General features: G+C 36.5%; 1 protein-coding gene across 7 annotated transcripts in view; it reads left to right on the forward strand.

Annotated features, from left to right (window-relative positions):
• Positions 1–24,630, forward strand: part of BCKDHB (branched chain keto acid dehydrogenase E1 subunit beta) — a 150,456-nt gene that overhangs the window by 55,120 nt on the left and 70,706 nt on the right. For 6 of the 7 annotated variants that reach the window (XR_007902853.1, XM_051778058.1, XM_051778055.1 and 3 more), the window contains exon 9: positions 12,665–12,751. The exons of the other annotated variant lie outside the window; for it this stretch is intronic. Coding sequence is in view for 5 of the 6 variants with exons in the window: in XM_051778058.1 (XP_051634018.1) it covers positions 12,665–12,751 (87 nt within the window). In the remaining variant the exon portion in view is untranslated. The remainder of the gene's footprint in view (positions 1–12,664; positions 12,752–24,630) is intronic. 7 annotated transcript variants of the gene reach the window in all.

The raw sequence follows: 24,630 nt of genomic DNA on the forward strand, positions 1-24,630 counted from the left end.
GTCTTAGAAGGGAATCTTCGAGCATTGTGCATGGTTAGTTTTGGTGTTTTTCCTCCTGAAAGGGAAAAGTAAACAATTATATTTGTGGGTTGGAAGACTGTCAGGGATCCTAAATCTTAGAATGGGGCAGAAACAGAAGAGAGTCTTTGAAGGCACTGTATAGGGATAAAGAGCAAATCGCATAGATCAGGCTAATAGTGAACTGTCATGGCCTGAACAAAGTCTCGCTGCTGTCCTGGTCATGCTAGAATGCCCAGTATGAACCAGAGTGAAAAACAGGCAAGGAGTATGCCACAATTGGTATTACCAGCACTTTTCTCAGTTCCTTTTTTCATATCTTCTAGAATCTAGGTATTTTCTTTCAAAAACTTGGCATCCCTCCTGCCATGGCCTTTTCTTTTTTCTTGTTGTTCTTTTCTTCGTTGACACTCCTGCACTTCTCATTTTTCAGCATTCATGTTTTTCTTCTGTCCTGCCCTCAAGTTCTTACATTCATTTCACAGTCTTTTTCTTCATCTACAGCTTTAAGAAACATCACTTTCATTTTAATCTTTCTTTTCAGATCAAGGCAGGATTTTTGCTGGGACACTCTACTTTTTGTGTTACATAGTTATTTGAATTGTGCTAGAAGCTACTGAGTAATTCAATAGAAAATAAAAGTATTGTTGTGTTCAGCAATAAAATTTCAGACTGTTTTACTTATTTTCCTGGTGACCTGATGCGATTTTGTTTCTTTTAAGAACAGTTGTTAGTTTTTTTTCAAGTTCTCTAAACCCATAGTTAGCCTCAATAAAATTATTCTGAGGAGGCCTATTATGTGGGTCCTATCTGGCAACACAGTGTTTTGCTTCTGGTGAATAATGCTAAAATTTGTTCCAGACAGTGTTTTTATGTGTATAATGGGGTGTGGGTATGGCAGTGAATTAGTTGTCCCATTCTTAGATCCTCCAAAATAACCGGAGAGGTGTTCAGAAGTTTTGCGAATCTTACAAATAACTGAATTATCTGTGGGAGCTCTTTAAGAACTGGCCAAGATCCCATCTGTTTTTTGAGAATAAAAGAATAAATTGGGAATTTACTTGAGACACTGTTCATCCTCGTAAAGTTTTATGACTCGTCTTTGCTGTCTGACTTTTCCATGTGACTCTACATGAGAATCAGAGCACCTGAAAGAGTGAGGGTGCTGAGCTAGGTGGTTATGAGGACGGGTGATAAAGCTAGCTAGATGTCTCAGTGGTTTAGGTACTTTGATAGTTCTGAGGTAGATGCCTTAGTGCCATGGTCTAGTAACCACAATGGTGTTGGATCAAGGGTTGGACTTGATGATCTTAGAGGTCCTGTCCAATCCGGCTGATTCTATGATTCTATGATTCTATGATCTTATGGAAAGTGGGTGTTTTCCCTCCCTTTTTGGTTGTAGAAGACTGCAGTTTTTCCTTAAAAGATTTGCTTGGAGGAACCTCAACAAACACTCAGACTTAAAAGCTTGGATTTTATTTTATTTTTAATAAAGAATTGTTATAGTATATATATATACTATTACAGCCTGATTATTCCAGGAATTTGAGTGAGAGATGAAATTTTCACAACCTGTGACTTTTAATAAGCACTATGCACATAATTTCTGAAAGGCCAAAGGGCTAAATAATCCTAAATTTTAGCTTACTAATAGACTTATAACTTCTAAGACCTAAAATAAGTGTTAGTTCTGAACATGAGTATGAAAAAACTGAAGAGGCAAATTAATTTACGAATACTCTAATTTGTGTTCCTTAGTTTATTTTTAGGTTAAGCAGGAGTATCCATCTGCACAAAACATAACTTTGCTCCATTGTCCCTACATTCTATGACCATTGTTAGCAGCTGCTGCTTTTTTAGCAATTAACTGTTTTAGGGTACATAAAATGGTGTTACAAAGGTATTACGAGAGGGTTTGTAGCAGTATTGTTTTACAAGACTAGGTTTACTGAAAGGCATTAGAGGGTTAGTCACTGCTTGATAGAATATCAATCCTTTTAATCTGCTTTACCACTGTTCTATTAAAACTGAAGCATCCCAAGCTGTATTGAGATGCACCCTGCTGTGTGTTATATCTCTTTTCTCTTTTTACAGTCTCAGCTATTTAAATTGCAAGCTGCTGCTCTGTATTTTTATGGTACCTAACACATTGGAAATCTGTTCTTGGGTCTTGGCTTTGCAGGAAACTTATAAATCTCTCTGTTGATCATCTCAACCATACCCTGACAGTGTTGTTTTGGATCTAAAGGCCATAACTCTTTTATTATTGTCTCTTCATTGCTTCTTCGGATGCTCTACCTGGTCCTGTAGCCAGCCCTTTTGGTTTTGACTGTAATTTTTTAAATTTTTCATGTTACTTTGCATTATTCCTGTGCTTGTTTTCATTTTTCATTATCTCTGCACCACCATTTTCATGCTACAGCATTATATTTTTGGTGCTATGCAGAAATATGCAGGAATAATTTCAGAATTATTTTTGGCATTTATAGTGTAAAATGATACATACTGGAATATTAAAATCCTGGTGTGTCGAGTCAGTAAGTTTTATGGTTGTGTTAACATTTCTCTGCAAGATGTTCCATATGTGCATCCCTGCTGTGGTCACATTAGTTCTTTATGAACTGTTCCTGCCATGCATACATTTTAAACTGGGGAAAAGATTCATCCTGATGAGGATTTCAAAGTGGTGAGGCTTAACCAGTGTGCTATGCAACATCAGCATAATAACAAACTATGCAGTGCAGTCACTGGGCACCACTTAGAAGAGCCTTGCTCTGTCTGGTTTGCACCCTCCCTTTTGGGTATGTATATACATGGATGAGGTCCCTTTATCCCAGACTCTTACTCATCTTTGTGGCCCTTTGTTGGACTCTCCAATATGTTCATGTGTCTCTTACTGAGGAGTGCAGAACCAGACAGCACTCCCGGTATGGCCGTATATACCAATGGTGAGTAGAGGGGCAGCATCACCTCCCTCATCTGGCTGCAACAGTCCTAGTGCAGCTCAGGATACCATTTGCCTTCTTTGCTGCAGGGGCACATTTCTGGCTCATGGTCAATGTGGGGTCCATCAGGGCATCTGTCTGCCTTTCCTGCCAAGCTGCTTTCCAGCAGTGCAGCCCCAGTGTACACTGGTGCCTGGAGTTGTTCCTGCCCAGGGACAGGACTTTGCGCTTCCCTTTTTGAGCTTTGTGAGGTTCCTGTCCGCCTGCCCAGGTCTCTCCGAATGGCAGCATAGCTCCTCTGGCCTATCAGCTGCTCCTCCCAGTTTTGTGTCATCTGCAACTCTGCTGAGGGTATATAGTCTACCCCAGATGCAACTGCAGAGTTGCTCGAGGAGAAAACAACAATATTTTCTAAATAATGATTTAGAATATAGTTCTGCAAATGTGTATTGAGATTGCTGAAGTGCTCCCAGCTGTGGGTCACCTCACTGTCACCACTCAGACTGCTCACAGATGCATGTCTTCTACTTCTGTGACCACTCAGTTGCCTTTTTGTAATCAAATTTAAGAAAATGTTATATATTTCATGAATTATCAGTAAATGCTTTAAGGCTGTTTTTAATAATTAAAACTAGTGTTCTTCGCACCGACTGCAAATTTCACATAATTTTTGAACGTATTAAGAAGAAGATGACGAAAAGTAAGCATGGCTTTGCTGAGGCTAAATATGTGATAAGTGTCTGGATCTGTGACAAGGGATGAGCAATGAATGACACCTTAACTGCAACTAAGCTTTTGAAACTCTCTCTCAGAATATTCCTGTAGCCAAGTTAGTGTGTTATGCTGTGATCCAATGGACAGCTGGATAGGTAGAACAGTGTTTGTGTGGTTGGGCCTAGATGGTCATGGTTAGTGGGTAGAGTACAGTATTCTACCAGGAAGCCAGTGACGAGAAGGTTCTGTGGGGGTCTGTACTAGAACCTGTCTTTCCTGCTCTATTCTGCTGGTAGCATCCTCTTCTGCTTCTGCCTTTGCCATTGTGAAAAATGTAGTCCAGCTTTTCCCTGTGCTCTAAATTGTTTACTTGTTCCTTCTCCTTCCTCTGGGCTCTCATTAGGATTTACATCCAGCTATATTTTGCTAATACTATGGAGATGGTAAAAGTAGTAATCAGGTGGAAGTACAGCTGGACTGATTGCTTAGAGAGAACAGATTTAAAGTGGCCATGTAACATCAACTTAAGTTCCTATTTTTGGAGCTTTACTCCTTGTTAGAAATCAATATTCAAATGCACAGTAGTAACTTTGAAAGAGCTGAATGGACAGTATGGCAGCTGTCTACAACATGCTGCAGCTTAGTACATGGTTTGATAATTTATTTGATGAAGCATTAATCGTTTGATTTCAGGTAAACATCTCATTGGGCAGCAAATACATTTCTAATACTTCTCTTAATTTTCCCATGTTTTTCTCCATTACTGTGATAGAGTTGTAATGCATTTTACTTTTAGATCTTTTTTTATTTTCTGTAATATCTGGTCTTTTACTGTGATTTGAAGTTAACTGGAAGGGAGGTTAGACGAAATTTCTAGGTGGTGGGTGTTTTTCTGTTTTGTTTTGGTTTGGTTTTTTTTGGTTTGTTTTTTTGGTTTGTTTTTTTTGTGTGTGTGTGTGTGTATTTTGTCTGTTTTCATTTTTTGCTGCAGAGAAGGCAGGTAAAGTTATAGGAACAGTGTCATAGGGTGTTTGTGCAGCAGGACAGCCTGTCTTACCACCCTGATATGCAAAGATTACTCTAGTTCAACATCAGCAGATGGCTATTCTCTGTCTTTCCCTTGTCCCTGATTCCTGTTAGTTTTGTTTCTTATGTTTTGCTTCTCCTTGACAGAAGCCGGAATCAAAGCCTCTTCATCTTTGTGTTCTTTGCAGTCTCGGAGCCCTAAAGGATCTGCTCATCTTTACCATGTAAATTTATTATCACAGATCTTTTTGCTTTGGGGAAACTCATTCTGAGCTTCCAAAGCTGGCAGTAGGTCCAAGCCTGCCACAGCAGCCTCAGCTATGCCATCTGCAGTCAATGAATTCTAGACTTGTAGGTCAGAAAGCACAAACCTCAGCTGCATCAGATGAACAAGCAGGCAGGAGTGGATTAGAAGCCACCGTTTTGATTTACTACTAAGAGGAAGACTAAGATTTGTGCTCTGCTAATGTGGATTAGTTAAAATTGGCAACTTTTTAGCTCTTTGTGTCAAGTTAGAAACATGTTGGACCTATTTTCCATTCCCTGCTGTTAATCAGCATACTCAGCTGTTACAGAATTGTCTGTTTTTTCATTTTATTGTTTGAAAAGTTTTGGTTAAAGATTTTTGACCAATGGCCCTCATAAGTGATGGAATAAAAATAACATCTTTTCCAAGTAGCTTATCTTTGATCTATGTAGATTGTTGCCAGTGTTCAGCTAGGATTGCCTGCTATACAGTTGCAATGCTGTGATATGTTTGTTATACTTAACAGGATATTAACAGAAGGAGCGTAAGGCTGACTGTCTTGTATCAGTAGTTGAGAAATCTCATTCATGCTTTGGGCTGTTGACCTGTATGTTCTGAAATAGTGGTTTTTCATGTCATTTGTTTATTTCTGAATTGTCTTGATTTTACTGACAAATGAGTAAATGAATTTCAGTCAACTTTTGGAAGTGATAGAGTGATAGAGTACATTTGAAACCTCTCTCATTTTCCTTCTCTGAGAATTTAGTTCAGTTGAAACCCACACCAGATGTTATTTTATTTTCTTTTAAGTAATTTTTTCTTCAGTGTGAAGAATTGGGTTTTTTTGGTTGGTTTGAGCTTAAAAAAATACTATTTCTAGCTTTTCTTGCTTCTAGGACAAGGCAGTCATGGGCAACTGGTGGCTAGAATTTGCAAACTAGAACATGGTCATTTGAAAGCTACAACTTTCTTGTGTCCAGGCCAATAGGATACAACTTATTCCCCATTCCTTCTCTTAGGACCCTAGTAAAAAAAAAAAAAAAAAAAAAAGGTGCTTGAGGATCTGGTTTTCCAGAGATCCCACAATGGGATATCTGTAAACTGGGGATGGAATAACTGCATTCGTTAAGATTGTCAGTATATGGGATGTGTCATCCTATGGATCTGTGTGTGCTGAGTAAATGTAATCCTCAGTGATACATCTGGCAGGTTATGTTACATATTTCTTGGTGGGAAGTGCTGAATAGAAATTTGGGCTCTTATTTCTATTCCTGTGGTTATGGTGTTTGGTACCAAGAATGCTGCTATGCAATTTAATTTGTTATTGAAGCATTAAAGGAAAAGTAGAACTAATGGGTTAAGGAAAGTAGCCTCCCTCAGGTTTTATATTTTTCAAGTAAAGATTCATTAAAGCTGATCTAAAAATGAAAATGAAGAATGTTTTTCAAGGCATTTAATGAAACTTTACTGTCTTTTTTTTTTTTATGGCTTCCATATTCTGATTTGTTTTTGGTAAAAGCACATATCTATTAATATTCATTTTTATACGTTTTTATAATTGCTTCATACATGTTTAGTGCAAAATAGGATACAATACAAATGCAATTGCAGTAGTTTTGCTGACTTTTAAAAAATTATTGTGGGAAGCTAGTTTTTCAATTATGCAGAAAGTTTTTATGGTCTTTAAAGAAAAAAATCGAAAGTATGGAAAAATTTAAATGGGAAAGTGAACATCAAAATAATTCCTTTTCTGTAAGAGATGGAAAATCTTTCTGTTCTGAGAACAAGATTTTCTTCTTAAAGAAAATAGGCAACTTGCCATTGTGACAAAATAACAGCCATTTATAATAAAATTTTGACTTTGATAATTTCTTTAAAGGCAGTTGCTATGTTAGTGAAGCAGCTGGTTATGCTGGCAGTAGTAGTGTTGCTATGTGTGGAGAGTAGTAGTGTTAAATGCAGTTTACCATCAAACTCATTTTTGTTTGACTGCTTTCTCCTAAGTAAGGGCAGAGAATGTTATTGGTAGTGTCAGCACTTAGGTTTCAAAGTGCCTGGAAGTGCCATGCTTGTGTTGTTTTTTTCTGTCATTGATGCCTGTAGGAAGGGAGAAAATGACCAATGTGATGAATTGAGAATTGAACAGAAAAGTGATTATAGAAACTCTTGGATTAAGAGTGCAGTCAGGGAAGTTGAAAATAATTTGCTGAGCTGCTTCACTGTAAAAATGCTGGGTTGCAGTTCAGAAAACCTTCAGAGTGAACCCCGAAAGTATTTGTTTTGCAAAGGCATTAGGTTTTTTTTTTACATTTCCTTATCAGAGTGATCATTAGCCTTTTGCTCTGATGCAATGTCAGTTGTTGTCGTTGTGAATGACACCAAGGTAAAACAGTCATGGCAATTAAATTGAGGTGGAAAAGTATAGTCAATATTGGTGTCTGGTTCTGTTTTAGGGTTGATTTAATAGTATGAAGGTATAGAGTCTCTTCTCTAATGACTGGATATAGCAGAGATGAGTGATGTGCCATAACCTGGGTCTCTGTTGCCTCCTGGAGCGAGAGAGCACTACTAAAGGTTTCTGTGAGTGAATCCTGATCTACCTCCCATCTCTACATCTGTCTCTGAGGTGGTGTTTGCTGCTTTGTGCTAACTGTACAGCACAAATCAGATTATCCCCTTCAGCTGGCTTTCCCGATAGCCACGTGGGTGTTGAGGAGATGTGAGGGATGGGCTGGGAACAGGAGGTTCTGAGCAGGGTAGGACCTTTCGCTTTTGAAAACCCAAGGTTGCATCATCTGAATTTGTCTCTGAAAGCACAGAGTGACCATGACACAAAGGGGAGCTGTACTTTCTAAATGCCTGAATGTTGCCTCTGACTTCCCTTTTTGGTATGTTACTAAAGATGGCCAAAAAAAAATTTGTTTTCATTTAATTTGAGACAGTGATATACCTACAGAATCTCTTAGTGCCCTCAGAAGCACATCTGGACTTCGGAGATCAGAAAGCAACAACTTCTGTTTGTGGATATACAGAAGGAACATTTTTATCAGTGCCAATCTTAAGCCATACCATATTCTTTGAAAATACATTTTCAAAAGCACTCTACATGAGCTGCAGAATTTCAAAATCTTAATGCATTTCAAAATTTTCATCTTTTACTTAGGTAAGAAAAAGTGTAAAGACTGGGGTTTTGGAAGACAGAGGGGAGATGCTGATGAAATGGAGAATCAAGCCCTTACAGAAATGCAAGTGTCTGGTTGTGAGGGGACAAAATACATTGTTCTTTGAAAGGCTGTCCTTTTCTCTTGGTAATCCAAACAAAAGATTACACTCCTTTTTAAAAGAGGATAAAGCAGTAGGATTCTATACTGGCCAATTTGTTACACTGTGCTGATTTAGCACTGTTTTGTCCAGTTTTATTGCAGTGATATTTCCCATTAATTTTGAAAGTTGAGGACACCATTACCTGATGATGTGATTGAGCTACAATTATTTGGCCTGTAAATAGTTTTCTGAACATTAGGCTTTGGTTATCCTGGAGGTTGAATTATGGCTTCATTTGAACTAACAGGGACTAATGTTTTGCAATAGAGTTTAAAAATAAAATTAATTCTTTATAGAAGAGCATTGATATCTGCAAATAATCTTTAACCATGTCTGCTGTGCTGTATAGAATGCATAGCAGCTAGTTTTGAAATTTTCGCTTTTAACTGATTAACTATTTTGCTTCCAGGAAATAAGATTAAATTTTCATTTGAAGATAAAGAAATTGAATAAGTTAGCCATTCTAGAACACTACCAGTGTATGAAAATGTTGGTTTTTTTCATCAGGCTTTCTTCTAAGTTGTATGGACTGAAATGCTTCTAAATGGTAATATATATTTTTAAAATTGTAATGTATATTTTAAAATTGTGTTTAAAAAAACCACATCTGTTGCTATTGTCTGCTGCTATTAATGTATAGTACTGTCATTTTTAAGATAGAAAAAACAATAACATAATTAAAATTAAAAGGGCATACAAAGACCCAATGTTTGCTAAATGAAAGTACCTCTTGGCCAGGAATTTATTAGTCTGATACCTTATGGAACAGTTTTGCCACAAAAAAAACCCCTGTACCAGATCAATTAGGAAGAATGATCCATAAACTAGGAAGAAGAAGTTATCAAAGAAGAAGGAGCTATTAAAAAATAATTAGAAATACATGACCTACAGTTCATGATCTACAGTTGTTTGAGCACTCACAAAACAAATTAACATAGTTTGAGAAGTAGGGCATTAGTGCTGTGCTGGCTTCAACTGTATGGCATAGAAGGGCAGTTTTTGTGAATGGAAATAGTAAAGTCCCGAGGTCCTACAAAGTTGGATTTTGAACCTGTTTTTTTAATATTTCCATCACATATATGGAAAACATTTAAAACTGTTACTGATAAAAGATTAGAGACAACAAACAGCTGAATAAACAGATAAAACAGTCACTCAGTTACTGATAAAGAGAAGAAAAGCTCATTAACTGAGCTAGGCTCAGACACACAATGTATTTTTCAACACATCCAAATATAATGTTGTGTCTTGAAATAATAAATGCACACTATATTTCCATCTTTATTCCAGGAAACAATTATCCTTTAAGGAGAAAACCCTCTTTCCCAAGAACAGGGAATCGCAGTTGTTAGTTAAAGCTGGACTTGTGTTATCATGCTTTGGCTGAAAGGCCTCATACATCTAAGAGCTGCAATACTGAGGCTGTATTATCTCTGTATTTGGTGGTGATCTGAGAAAATCTGGAATGCTGGTTCCAGATGGGTGTGCTTCAAGGACATAGGAAACTGGAGATGATTCAGGGTAGAGTAAGAATGATGAAGGAATTGGAAATGTGCTGTTTGCTGAAAGATTAAGAGCTCAGGCTGTTAAGCCGATCAAAATTGTGGTTGACACCATATGATCATAGTCTTAACATATTCATGTGGGAGCAGAAATGTGATCATAGATAGGGTCTCCTTCTAACAAATAGATATAATAAGAATCAGCAACTTTGTAGTTGATGTCAGCCAAATTAGTTTGGAAATAAGGTGCAAAATTGTTCAGGGAAGGGAGTTAGGCACTGGAAGAACTTACCAAGAGGTGTGATGCATTTACAAACACTGGAAATACCGTAATTAAGATTGCATGTCTTTCTGAAAGACTCACTGTAGTTTAGGAACACGGCATTAATGCAAAGTAGAAATTGATGTGTGGAGCTTGTAAATTTAGTAATCACAATACTCACATCCTTACTTAAAGTCCGCAGCGCTATTTGCAGTGCAGCATAGTGGTTCATTCCTGCTCACTTTGAATCTGGTTTAACCATTAGAAGAATTTTTTTTTTCAGTATTGTGCAATGTGGTGCAGGTATCTATGCTGTCCCTGAACAAGCTGGGGTGGATACTAAAAGCACTGAAGCTATGATAGCATGGTTTTGTATCAGGAGTCATATATATATATATATATATATACTGTGTTCTAGCAGGGCTGAGCTATTTGTATGCATGGCTTGGTGATCACAGCTGCTTGCTCTCTCTTAACAACCTCCTGCAGGCAAGGGGTCCTTGAAGACCTTGGGAATCGTATATAAAACCCAGGATTTATCTTGTAGTAGAGGCAGGTTTCCAAAAAGAGATTATTTTTTTACTCTTTTGTTGTTGTTGTTGTTGTTGTTGTTGTGTGGTGCTTGTTTTTTTGCTATGTTTAGTTTTTTGTTTTGATTGTACATGGCTCCAGTTTGAGAACAGTTGAAATAAAAGTTACAAGTTATTTACTGCAAGAGACCATATTGGATTCAGGAAACTGGTGGTGTGAAAATAATTGGAGGCTGAGACATGGTGAACGAACACACTGAAGACCCTATTCTTACTTTTCCCTAAACACTGAGTTATCTCCAGAGATAAGATGCTGGACTGCTGGATTACTGGTGTGATCACATGTGAATTTTCCTATATGCTTTCTAAGAGTGTCTGTTTCATACTACTATATTCTGAAAAATGAAATCTGTAACTTTAAAGACAGTTTGTAACATATCAAAATGTGAACCTCTCGGAATAAATAAATGCAACAGAATCTTTCTTTAAAATGATAGTAGGAGGATTTAAAAACAAACAAACAAAAACAACCCCCCTGAACTTTTACACTGATTAGTTGTATCAGTTTTACCATGGCAACTTGTACTTGATTGTATCAGTTTTATCATATCAACTTAAAACTGGAACATAAGTTTTGTTCGTTGAAGTGTTTTGATGTATTGGACAGATTTACAGTACAGGTAATGCCTCTGCTCTTTCAGTATGAGTTTCCAGTGCTGGCAAAAGAAAGAAATCGGCCTATGTAACTGGATTACTTTCCAAGTGTTGAAATGCCTTTTTCTGTCTTGTTTAGCTCTGAATGTTGTCAAACCACTTCATAGTACAGTATATGGATCATGTTTGTAGCCTGTGAGTTGCCAGCACATCTGTGTATGAGCTGCTCTGAGCCACTGATTGAGTCATTGTTAGAAGAGCAAAAGAATTAGAAAAATATTGAATCAGAGGGAAAGCTGCATTATTAAGGCATTGTCTTTATGTATTCTATTACACAGATAACACAGGGCTGCCCAACTGGAGACTGTGCTGGTGTAGACATTAAACTGAAGATCACAGTATTCAGAAAATCTAAGATAGTGCTGTCTTGGGCTTTTCCACTTGATGACTAATGGTGCACCAGCAGTACACTATGTACTTATCTTAAATATCAGACTGTAACTGTTCTTGAAAGATTAACATACACATTAATCTGATTTTTTCTGATGTGCATGTCTAAAAGTTTATGAAAATTTTTAATGCACCTTATTAGTATATTAATTTTAAAATGCATATTATGGAATTGGAGACTTTGCTGCCGTATTTCTGACCAAAGGTATCTGATACTGTTTGATTCTAGGCAATTTAGTGTGTAGTTGCAATAACCATCAAGATATTTGAGTGTGGTGAAGCTTTATATTCCCATCAGATTAAAAATATTTTGCTTTCATTGTTATGTTGCATAATGGACACAGATTTGTTTTTTGATTAAAGATGCTTAGATCACCTTCTATATGCTATATATTTATTTGTAAATTATATCACGTAAAGATTTTACAAACATTGAGATGTAAAATTAGAAAATGTTGCTTCTAATTGCCATGTAAAACTTAAATAAGGAGCAGTAATCCATGTATTTTCTTGCTGAAATTTTTATTTAACAGTTTTACTTTCTGAATAGCTACAATTCATAGGAATATAGGAACTGACTGTGCAGAGATATCAGTGAAGGATTTCTTTGTATGTGCATCTTTCAGTATTTTCAGGATTCAAGTTTTTATGGACTACTTTTTAAAATTCTTTATTCTATTTCAGGAATGTTACAGTTTGCATTAATAGTGTAAATTTATATACAGTGGATTCAATTTTTGTTTTTGATATTTGCTTAAAATTGAATGGAAATTGTAAACATTTTTTGTAGTAAATATAAACCCATCCTATTAATTACTCAATTTAGTCTTTTAGGATAATTTTTCTTTCACTGGAAATGCAAGAGTGGAAAAGTAGCTATGTTCTAACACTGCTAATAATGTCCCATATTTCATATGTTCCACAAATAGAACAAGTAAGAAATCATGAGTTGTAATTTGATGACATTTTGGGGGTTTGTTTTTCTGTTTCAGTCAGTGGCGAAGACTGGGCGATTGCTGATTAGCCATGAGGCTCCCTTGACAGGAGGTTTTGCATCTGAAATCAGTTCCACAGTTCAGGTACAGAGGTTATTTGTTTTTAAGTGTTCTGCATGGCTGAGTATGTTTACTTATAGAAGAAATGCTTATTATTACATTAAAAGTTTTGCATTTTTATTAAATTTCAGTTTTGTGGATGCCTACCTTGCTTTATCTGAACAACTGAGAAATCATCTACCTACCAGGCACTGTACATAGTGCCTGCTAAGCTAGAAATTTAACTTTCACTGCAAGTAGGGAGAATGCACTGTCAGATGTGGAGGAAAAATCTTTATGTATAATCTGTTTTTGATTTACTTTTCTTTTCCTGATACACTTATCCCTAAAGCTTCTTAAAAATACATTCTAGCAGTGTTGAAATCAGACACAGAAAAAGCACTCAGATCCAGTACAGTATAACGTGGGGTTACACATCGTATTCAGAGACCTGATTAAAAGAAAGGAGTCTGCAGAAGTTGTTCATGTGTAGTTGAGGTGCTGACACACGTGTTGAGCTTGTATGGTCAGAACAGGTTTGAAAGGCTGTACATCAGTACCAGTTATTTCTGGAGGATTAGGCTTCCTTAAAAGTCCTTTTAAGCTTTCTGTTGTGTTTTATATCTGTACCAGCATACAGATTTTCTCCTTACCTTGATTTTTTTTATGTGCACACCAATGACACTGGGTTATAGAAACATTAAACTTAATGTGCCCATCACCACCTGATAACTATTTTCTGAGTATTCTCTATAGGACTAGAGAGATATGAGATTCTAAAATTCATAAAATATAAACTGTATGGTCAGTAATTAAAGCTTAGGAATCAACCTTTTTGTAGGAAGGAATAGAGTTAATAATTTTGGGAATGTAATTTTAAATTAAATGTGCATAAGGAATCAGAAAACTATGTTTCTTGAGCTTTGTGGTACAACTTTTTTTAAAGAGTAGTTGTACTAATTTTAACATCATTATATTAAGGTAATTAATTTTTTCTATCAAAATGTTTTTCTCTGTTAAGAATCAAATATTGTATGCATGGAAACCTCATAGCAGCCTTTCAGTAGCTGAGAGGGACTCTTCATCAGAAACTGTAGTGACAGGACAAGGAGTAAAGGGTTCAAACTGAAAGAGGAGAAGTTCAGGGGAAGAGGGGAAAATAGGTTAGATATATGGAAGAAATTTTTTACTGTGACGCTGGTGAGGCACTGGCACAGATTGCCCAGAGAAGTTGTGGATGCCCCGTCCCTGGAAATGTTCAAGGCCAGGCTGGATGGGGCTTTGAGCAACCTGGTCTAGTGGAAGTTGTCCCTGCCTATGACCTTTTGACCTCCTTTCTTTAATACTTATTCTCTTCGATTAAACTATGATTAATAAAATCCCAAGGTACTGCCAAATGTGAGTGTAGAAAGTGATAATATTTTAAAAATTCTTACAAAAATGTGAAATAACCGAACGAGGCTGTCTTTTAGTGTCTTATGTTATTATTTACACTTGAGGAGAAAACTGTTCTAAGCCCTTTAGTGATGTCATAATTTACTGATATAACAAAAGAAAGCATGTATTCAAGAAAAAAGTTGAGCTGAAAAGAAAAAAAGCTTATCAGTAAATATAATTGGAAGAGCATGGGATGCCCAATATATTGCTAAACTACAACATGAGTTTTTAATCTCCTCACACTTCCACTGACAAAGCTACTTACCCAGTTGATCCATCTTGGTGTTGTTTTTCACATCACAGATATATCTTGGCAATTATCTCTTATTTAGAAAACAAAGTTTAAAATGCTTTAGTAAAGAGCTATTTATTTCTGTCAATATTGAAAGAAAATATTTGTTTTATTACAGTTGCTCATAATTTTATATTCATATTTCTTAGGAAACTAGGCTTTCTGTCTTGAGAAATATTAGTTAATCTATCACATGTGCTCCCTCAGAATAAACTGGAATATAACTTGTTGGGATTGAATTTATCCATGACAAGTTTCTGTCATATAAATGGGTTGACTCGAGTCTGTGTTTTGGTTGCATTCTCGTTACGCTGTATATCCATTCTTGAAGATTCTATCATCCATACTAAAATTTTGATATGAATTACTTTAAAGGTAATACTGCAAAAGATATTAGAATAATATTTACAAAACATTACAACTTTTTAAAGAACAGTATTGCTTTAGGCATAATAAAGACCTTGCCTTTTCTGCTCAGTTAAAAAACGTGATCTCTAAATGGTCAAGTCCATATGTCTAATATCACTGTGCTGTAAAAATAAAAACAAAAAGTGAAATTCTCTTTTGCTGGATACAATCTATACTGGGAATGCCAAAAATTGGCGATTGCACTTGGCTTTAGTTTCCTCTTACACATGGAAGTAATAGTACTTCAATAAAGTGTGTCCAGTTGGATTAGATGGTTAGTTTCCATATTGTTATTCCATCCTTGCTGTGAGGTCTCTTGTCATAGAAATAAGGTGAATTAAAGTACATAGGTTATTTTAGAAGTTAATAGTCACAAACACTTCATGGTGATGTACACTTCAAGGAAAAGAGTACAAATGGAAATGATGGCTTTCACTCATGAACTGTAGGAAAAAACTACATGGAATAGTTTTCTTTTTTCTTGTGTGAGATTAAAAGCAGTGTTTGGAGAGCATATTAAATCAGATTTGTTTTGTGTTGAATACAGAATATTTTAAAGGGGCATATTATTGCACTAAGTAATCTTTACTCTGCTCAAACACATAAAACTAAGAACAAGATGAGATGGTGTGGTTAAAACTCTACATGATATGACTTTACCCTTTGTTCCGGTGTTTTGTATGTGATCTCAGCAAGTAGTCTGAAGTGAGCAACAAATGTTAGGATAAATTCAATACAGCCACAGTTAATATTCCAAATTGATTGTATTCTGTATAAAAGCTTGCAAAAATGTCATGTTCAGTAGAGAAGCCATTAAACTTTTGCTTAAGGCATATGGTTGGAGCACAGTTTGAGAAGCCTTGGGAGAAAGGCCCACGGAGATGTTGCCTACAAAATAATGAAGAATCAGGTGTGGAATTCATCAGTACATTAATCACTTGTAATACAAAGGAGCGTAAATCCAGTAATTGTGTCTGTTTTAGAAAAACAAAAATAAAAAAAAGGGGGGAAAAAAAAGAAACAGGATGTTTTCAGAGAGGGATAAGTGGGCTGAAAAAGGGAAGTAGGAGTAGACTCTGTTGTGTGATAAAAAGCTCAGCTGCCCGTGCAGATACACACAAAGGAGCCCAGTGGCTCAGTAGGCAGGGGAACCCAAATAACTCAGTCTGGGAAATGGAGCCCCCAGCTCAGCTCCTTCAAAGGCTGTCACCAGCCTCAGCCCCATGGGCCAGGGTGGAGACAGCCAGCACCAGGAGTAAGGGACACTTTGATGACTCTGCAGTCTGAGTAGGGTTGCTGCCTGCCAGCATTTGAGACTTGATAGGTGGTGCAGGGGAAGAGTTTTGGAATCATGCAAGACTTATGGGATTTTTAGAGGAGGAACCAAAACTGGGGAGAGGTGGAGAATCGAGGTGGTTTGGAGGGGCATAGATATGGGAAAATTGAGATATAAAGGGATAAAAGGGAAAGTTGTGTTATGGTTACAATAATTTGTTGGTTACTATTTTCTGATAGGGTTGAGATAAATGTAGGGAATTAGCACATACCCTTTAGCATTGATCTTGCAAATACAGAAAATATATGTCACAGAAAGGTCTTGGTGGTTTCTAGCCATTCTCTACAAATAATGGATAAAATATTGAAAAATAGAAAATACTTTAATAATTTTTAATGTTTTCATCTAAGGAATTTAAAATTTCATTGAGGAATTTTGATTTTTGTGTACATCGATGACATAATAGCAGAATGCACCATGGAAATATATGCTGTTATTAAAATACAAGAAATGCACAGGATATAAAGTTGATAGCTGACCTGGTAAAGGTCATGGCTGCCTATAAATTAGCTAGTCAGCACATTGTTTTTTGTAGAGGGTTGCACAGATGTGAAAAGGAACATTTTGTCATTCTTGCAGGAACAAAGCAATTTTGATTTAGTTGTGGGTTTCTGTCTTAGTGGTATAGTTTCTTTTCTTATTGCCTGGTAATTTGTCCCTTTGAGCCCTTCCAAAGGACTCAGTGTGCTTCTCAGAATTATGCAGGGGTATCAGTCTTCCAAAAGATTGGTATGAATCAGATGATAGGACCAAGAAAATTCAATAAAATAACCTGTTTCTGAGGCTGAGTTACATGATCTTATTTTTTCAAATCTTGGGTTCTGTATCTAAAAATTGAGTATAATAATATTGGACTGTTTGATCAGTGGTGCTTTAGATTTCCTCCTCCTGCAGCAAAATAAGGCCTAGTTTCCAATAAGTGGTGTAATTTTCTGCTGGATTGTGACATTAGGAGAAACTATTAGATGAGCTGGTTTTGTGAGAAGCATTTCAGGAAGAGGAAAAGTAAGTGTATCTAGGAATACCTTTCAAAGACATAAGAGTTTCACAGCAGTTTTATTACTACAGGAGAAAAAGTACCAAAACAAAAACAACAACAGTAACAAAATTCAGTAATTTCATCAGTATGAACATTTAAAATAAAATTATATTGGCTGAAACTGTCTTAAATAATTATTATTTTATGGAGTTCTAGTGAAAAAATTTCACTTTTCCATCAAAGCACTTTATGAATGTTTGTCCTGAATCGTTTTTCATATGTCCATGAAAAATTATTTCTTTAAAGGCATTATATGTCTTTAGAATTTGGGATGTTGAGATATTCCAAATAGTTCCATTATTTCAGTTTTCTTGTGAGCAGAAATGAACCTGTGACAGTCCTCCATGGCTCTCTGCAGTGTTTTGAGGAAGTGAATGCAATGCAGTACTCCAAAATATTTGTGAGACCAGGTTTGTGTTTCAGTTTGTCTAGCAGAGGTGGCATTTTTCTCAATCTGTGTCACTTTTAAAAGGAAATCAAAATCTAACAATCAATGCCTTTCACAGGATGGTGCCTGGACTTTCTCCACACTAACTCATTGAAGCCAAAATTGGTTTGGATGTTACACAAAAGTCTCTTATTATAGTTTGACTCACTGCATAGAAGTATCTTAATTTTCATTTATCTCATGTTCTGATACTATGACCCATACTGATGTCTTGGTTTATAACTGCAAAAAATGCAGCACAGGATGAATGGACTTTTAAGACATTTTGTTTGATGTTATCATGTCATAAAGTCTGATTTACCCATGAGGCTTTCTGCATGCTTATTTAATTTTTGTGAACATAAGGAGGAACAAATTTCTCTAAAATGCAAACAGAAAATTATTGTAATACTGGTATATGTCATCAGTTCAGTCTACAAGGGAATGTTGTGTTCCTCTATTTTGGAATAAATTCAGTACTGAGCAGAGAAAAATGATTTAATGAATTCAATATAGCCAAATATTAAACGGGACACACAGTATTCTGTACTGTGTAAAACCCCCAAATACATTTATTTAAACAAGCAAACAACCCCCAAATCCTAAAACAACATTCAAGTTGGAAAATGAAGTGCTCAAAAATTGTGGTGGATTTTCATAAAATCAGCCCCAGAACACACTCTCTAAAGTTGTAAACACTGAATGTTTACATGTCCAATTAGTCCAGTCTCTAGACATAACAAAAATCAAAATGTCCTATTCATCTGCAGCTCAACTTGAAGTCTTTTCAGCTTCTGTGAAACAGTTAATGAAGAGGTCCATGCAAGAGTGGGCATGTGGGCTAAGACATGTCCCAGCCATGGGGCTGCTCATGCACACTTGCTCCTCTTGTTTTTGGGGACAGTCTCATCCTCTGGTTGAGAGGGAACACGAACCAATGTCCTGCCTGCAGGTGATGTTTCAGTCAGCTACTTGTGGCATGTGCTTCTGGTAGCAAATTATTAACCCACACATGAATCCCAGTGGCACTGATTTGGACATGGGTTTCTGCACAATGAGAGTGTGCCTTATCTACTTGTATTTGGGTGTGTTCTCTGTAAAAATTATTGGAGTTGGAGGTAGCTTTTCCCATGTGCTATGAGAGCTAAAGCTGTTTCTTTTTTATCACTAGAGAGGTAGAGGCAAAAATGAGACAGGAGCTTGGCAGTTTCCATAGGCACTGAAAGGAGAGGGACACAGTACTGTCTCATTAGCAGTCTTTAATAAGTGAGAGAACAAGGCAAGCAGTAAGGTCTTGAGGGGCTGTTCCCACTGTATGGAAATAAATACTGGCTCTTATGGAGTGTGCTACACTTGCCAGCTTTGCTGCTACGGGATCAGAGTTCACTGATGGAAAGGGTGGTAGGATGACAGGTGTGTGCCAGTGAAAACCTCACCATGGATGGAGCAGTGAAAACTCAAGGCAGTGATCAGCTTGAGAGTGCATGCTTTTCCACGAAGACATTTCTGATAGGCAATGACCAGCAAGATAGACACCTTTTAGGAAAGCATTCAACTGAGAAAAGAACATTTTTAAAGCTAATGGTTAATTTACATGCTTTCTATAGAGTTGCTTATTTTCAGGTAATGTATTGAAAAATGGCTTTTGGCACTGAAGCAAAATAACCCTTTCCTGTCCCACTTTCAGCTGTACTGTGTGTTAGGCAGAGGGCAGCATTTCTTTGAGATGCATCCAACCCTGTTTGTCTTCTCCTGTCTGAACTGCTTTTCCTTACATTGGTGGGGTACACAAGTATGCAGCCAAGTACTTTTTAATTGCTATTAATGCAAATTCTTGAAGAGGCACAAGTTTATCTCAGGGCAATACAAGGTGGTAAAGTGGCAGAATATGCTGAGAGTCATTGTGGTTCATTGAAATCAAAAGTTTTAACTACTGAACAAGCTCAGCGTTTGATTCACCTTAATCAGTCAAGTGTATAGTGTTAAGTATGCTCTTAGTGTATTCACTGATGACATTTTTTCCATGTTGTGATATTCAATTTGGCATACAAATGTTCACATGCCTGAGGCTGGACCTCCAGCATCATTGTCTTGCTGATGCACCCCTGTTCATTCATTGTAATTTATAACTTTGAACAATGTGTTTGGTCTTCCAAATGCTAATTCTGAAAAAGACCAAAAACATGGTCACTGAGGCAGAATTAAAATTTTCTCCTTGCTGTACACTCTCTCCCATTTGCATTTTCATCTTTCTAGCTGTTAGGAGTTGTTCTTCTAATGGAAGGAACTTTTTTGTGTATATACTTACTCTAAGGTACAGTATACATTTGCAATTGTAATTCAAACTGCTTTAATTAGAATCATGTTGAGATTCTAACATTTACATTTCTGATAGCCCATGGAGCTGATAGAAATGAGATGGTTTTATTCCACATTGTGAGGAGAGCAAAAAAAACCTTCTGTGGACTGCATATCTGGTGTTTGTTTTCTGGTCTGTGAACGCAGTGATTTGTTATGTAAACATAACAAATTTTGATTTAGGAGGACATCAAAACTATAAACTTTCCTACAGCAATTTTGGGTTCATGTTAAAGTTGTTACCCAGCAGGCCTTTTTATTATACCATGTCAAATCACCAGCTCATTGCTTAATGAAAATTAGTAAAAAAAAATACCTTTACAGTTCTTTGAAATTCTCACTCTAGTCTGATAAAAGATGATCTGTGGTAAGACTCTAGAGTAAGGCAACTCTGCAAAGCAACTACTAACTCAAGGATATTTAACCTCTCTTCTGCTTGAAAACTGAACAATACTATGTTTAACTTGCTTTATTTTGTTTGACGTTATCTGTTCCTCCCAATAAATTATGAGTTGCTTTAGAACTCCAAGTAAGTGTTTTGAACAGCAGTTTAGCAGGAGTCCCCTGTAAAACTGTGGTAATGACATTTCTTCTATTTTCCAGTGCTTTAGAGCTATAAAAACCTCCTTGGGTGGTTGAATTCACTCGACTTTTGGCATCATTTCTCAAAATGCTTCAATGGCATGCTAGAATCCTTATTAGCCACAGGTATAGCAACTTAATATGTGCCAAGGCACCCTGGCAAGCCAGGGTAAAGAATTATGTGGAGGTTTTTATTTGCACTTTGTGTCAGGTTTACTTCTTTGGAGCAGACAGTCAGTAACTTGTCTTATTTACTTAAAAATTTGTTTTAGTGGGTTGGTTTGGGGTTGTAGAGTGCTGATTCATGCAAGTATATTGTTCTGTATTTTCCCTGGCCTGTCATATTTTGATATGGCCATTGGAAATGGTCTGGCTAGACCATTAGTTTAGAGAAAGAGACATAGTTCAGAGTAGTGTGACTGGAGAGGAGTGGTCTGTGGCATATAAAAATCTATGAGGAAAAAGGGAAATTTACAGTATGAAACAGAAAAATCTATCCTCGCATGGTAATGGCTCAGTGAAGTTTTCAAAATACTGTATATAAGGAACATTGCTTTTTAAATTTTCTTGAAGGTTTAATTAAGACATAAAAGGCCTGTAAAACAGTGTGTATTTATTGATGTTTTATGTATGCATGCAGGATCAAATTATTTCAGTTCTGTGGTGAATGTATTTGTAGGAGGGAATGTGAAAAGAGCCTCTTGAACTCTTGTGTGGTTCTGTGCACTTTCAGAGCACTGTGAATTTTATAGTGTTGCTGTTGGCTACCTTAAGATCTTTAATAAAGAAGAGAAAATGGAGAGTGCAGTTTTACTACCTAGAAGAACTACTCTAGGAACTTCTGCTGCTTCCTTGAGAAGGGAACTGCCTGCTCTCCCTGGAGAGAGGCACAGCTAGTCAGTGCCCAACAGTCACTCTGGCTTAAAGCCTCAAGTCTGGACATATGACTGTAGCATAAGTTATGATGATGCTGAGTTTTGTTATGATATTTTAGGTAGGCACAGATGAAATAATTGTTGAATAGTCTTTTTTGTCTGATAGTCCTTTTGAATGTAAATGGACACATATTCAGTGCTATCATATAGGGATCTAGCAGTTAAAACACTACAATTAGAAAGCTACAAAGGTGATTAAAGTAATTTAAGAATTCCTGATAAGTAGATATAAGCCTGGAATTAGTTCCTGAGAAAAAGAAAGTTACAGTCAGTTACATGAGACAAATGACAACACTAGGACAGAACCTTCCATGTCCCTCTGTTCCCATGGCCTTATCTGAAACAAGGCTTTAGACTGATAAAGGTCTATAATATATGTAACACCAGCATAAGAGAATGAACATGAGATACTCCTAGTTGTACATATAATTAATATGCTGTATATTGGCAGTGCCTGTGATGCTTTATGTAGTTGTGCTGTTTGCTACCACAGTGGGATGTTGAACAGCAGCTTTATTCAAAGAGCAGTGGCAGTGAACATCTAAGCAGAAAAAAAGTTCTAGGCACCCATAGTGCAAATCATTCTACAGACAGCTGTCTCACAAGGAGAGAAAGCTAGTGAGGATTTAATGCTGGACATGACTGAGTGAGGAAGGAAGGGCTGCTTCCTCTGTACCAAACACTGAAGCAATCATTTTATAAAACAACATTCAAAATGGTGAAAAAATTGCTCTACAAAGAGCCAAACCCATCTTTTATGAATGTTCATATGGAAGTTTCTGACTGTGGAAAAGTTGGTCTGTGTAGCTGTAGCTGAAATTCTTCCTAAGATACATTTGCTTGGAAATAATATTTTGTTCCCTATCATCACTGAAGAAGTGCCTTTTGTCCATGTTACAGCAAGTGCTGTGCTCATCACCCAGCTGTGTTTTGCAGAAGGACTAAGCATGCACAAATGACTAACACTTTGTCTGATCTCGGATGCGTATTTGAAGCAGGAAGCACAGAAGTGTTTCACTCTTTCCCATCATCTGGTGAAAAGATACCGTTTCTTCTGTACTTTTTAAAGAAACTGCTGTCCTACATTTGGATTGATGGAGATTAGGAAGGAATATAGATAAAATGTGGGTTTTTACTCAAAGGAATATTTAAAAAAACCCCTAACTTGTCATCTGGGAGGTGGTAGGAAATGCAAGTTGCAGAGATTTCAGTTGTTATCTGGATACCATATCCCCCACTTCCCATGTGTCTCTGGCATTATCAACTTGGCTCTAAGTCACCCACGGTGAAAATATAGGCCCTGGTGATTAAATCTGTGGAATTAAGATTTCATTCTGAATACGTGTTTTTTTTGTATTCCACTTCTTTTACATGACAGCGTGTGGAGAGGATAGTTGGCCCTAAGAGGTACCTTTTTTTGTTTAACTGATTGCACATGTGTAGAATTGGAAACCTCGAGTTCTTTACCTTCTTTCGTTCAGGCAACAGCATTAGTTGTCCTGTGCATTGATGAATAACCTTGCAATGAATAAAAATAAAAATTTCAGCATCTTTAAGGAAAGAAAATGCCAAGACTGTATTCTAATATTACAGTGTTAGGAATAAATTATTGATAGATTATATATAAAAAAATGTCACCGCATGTTCTAGAGAGGGAACTTTTCTCTAATTTTGTTGATTTCAGCAATATTATATCAGAATCCTATATGGCTTTGTACTTCATATTACATGAATATCCAGTGGTTATTGTATATTAGGAGACCTAAATGAAGCTATTTAGCAGCCAAGTATTAGAGTAAATTTGTAACTTGGACACACTTATTTTAAGCTCTAGTGCATTTTTTGAGAGGACTCAAGGTTCCTCAACACAATAATTCAGTTCAAAACTGCACCCATGCCTCAGGAAAGGATAAAAGCTGCAGTAAAGATGGAGTCTTCATTATCATTAGCAAAAATACAAATTAACAATTAGAGGTGTGTCTTGCATTACTGGAAGTTATGAAAGGCAATGCAATGCATTTCTGGACATCACACAACCCTCTGAAACATATGCCACAATTATGATCGGTCTGTCATGGAGAGTCAGAAAATATAATTTTATTTTTTTAACCTTTGGTTTTAAAGGCTATTTGTGAGACTCTGCAGTCTCCCTTTTTCAGTCCTTTTTCTATGAGCTTCCTTATTAAAGTTGTCTGGTTTGGGGATTTTTTTCTTTATAAGGTACATGTAGTTAGACTGAGAAGTCTGTATTTGGTTACCTAAATATATGGACTGACTTAAAAAAAAAAATCCACATCTGTCCTGAAGCTTAATGAAATGTTCCTGCTGGCTTCTTTCTCTTAGAACTTCTCATTAATGAAAAACAGAGTGATTATGAAAAAGTTAACCTAAATATCTCCTTGTTCTTCCTTTTAAAGTTGATGCTCCATAAATCATCTGCTTAAGAAATAAAGAGAAAAATGCCATAATCACAGCAATACTTTTTCTTAAGAAAGTACTGAAAGAAAAAGGAAGGGTATTGAAGTTTTTGCGTCAAGGGTGATTGAACCACTGAGATCAACAAATCCTTAGTTAACTTCGGCAGAGCCAGCATTTCAAAACTCTATAAAGAAGCTTTTCTACATTTTGAGAGAGATCTGGATTTTACACAGCAGCTTTGCCCTCATAACTGTGTGACTGAAAAGGAGTAAGGTTTTCTGTGCATATCTGCCCATTATTTACTGGTTTGAGAACATCTTTAAACTTAGAGTGCTTTAAAAATAAGAAAATATGAAATTGTATGGTTTAAAGGGTTCTCTTAATATGGGTTGTAGATTTGGGAGTATCTTATTTCTTAAGGCAGCAGCATTTTCATGATTAACGGTGGTGTGTATCATGTTTTATAAATTTAAGTGACAGAATTCGGCTCCCCAGGGACAGAGATTGATACTTGTCTTGCACATGTATAATGCTAATAGATGCAGAAATCTATTATGGTAATGTATTGAGAATTTATTTTGAAATAAGGATAAAATTAACATTTGGAATAAAAATTACTTTTCATGTCCTTCCGTCTGATTTATTTCCTTATCTGTGGGCTGAACTTACCACAGAGCAAGTATTATTGATGG

This window comes from Manacus candei, unplaced genomic scaffold (genome assembly GCF_025592945.1).
Source record: "Manacus candei isolate 608988 ecotype Guabito, Panama unplaced genomic scaffold, ASM2559294v1 h1tg000011l, whole genome shotgun sequence".
Classification (NCBI taxonomy): Eukaryota; Metazoa; Chordata; class Aves; order Passeriformes; family Pipridae; genus Manacus; species Manacus candei.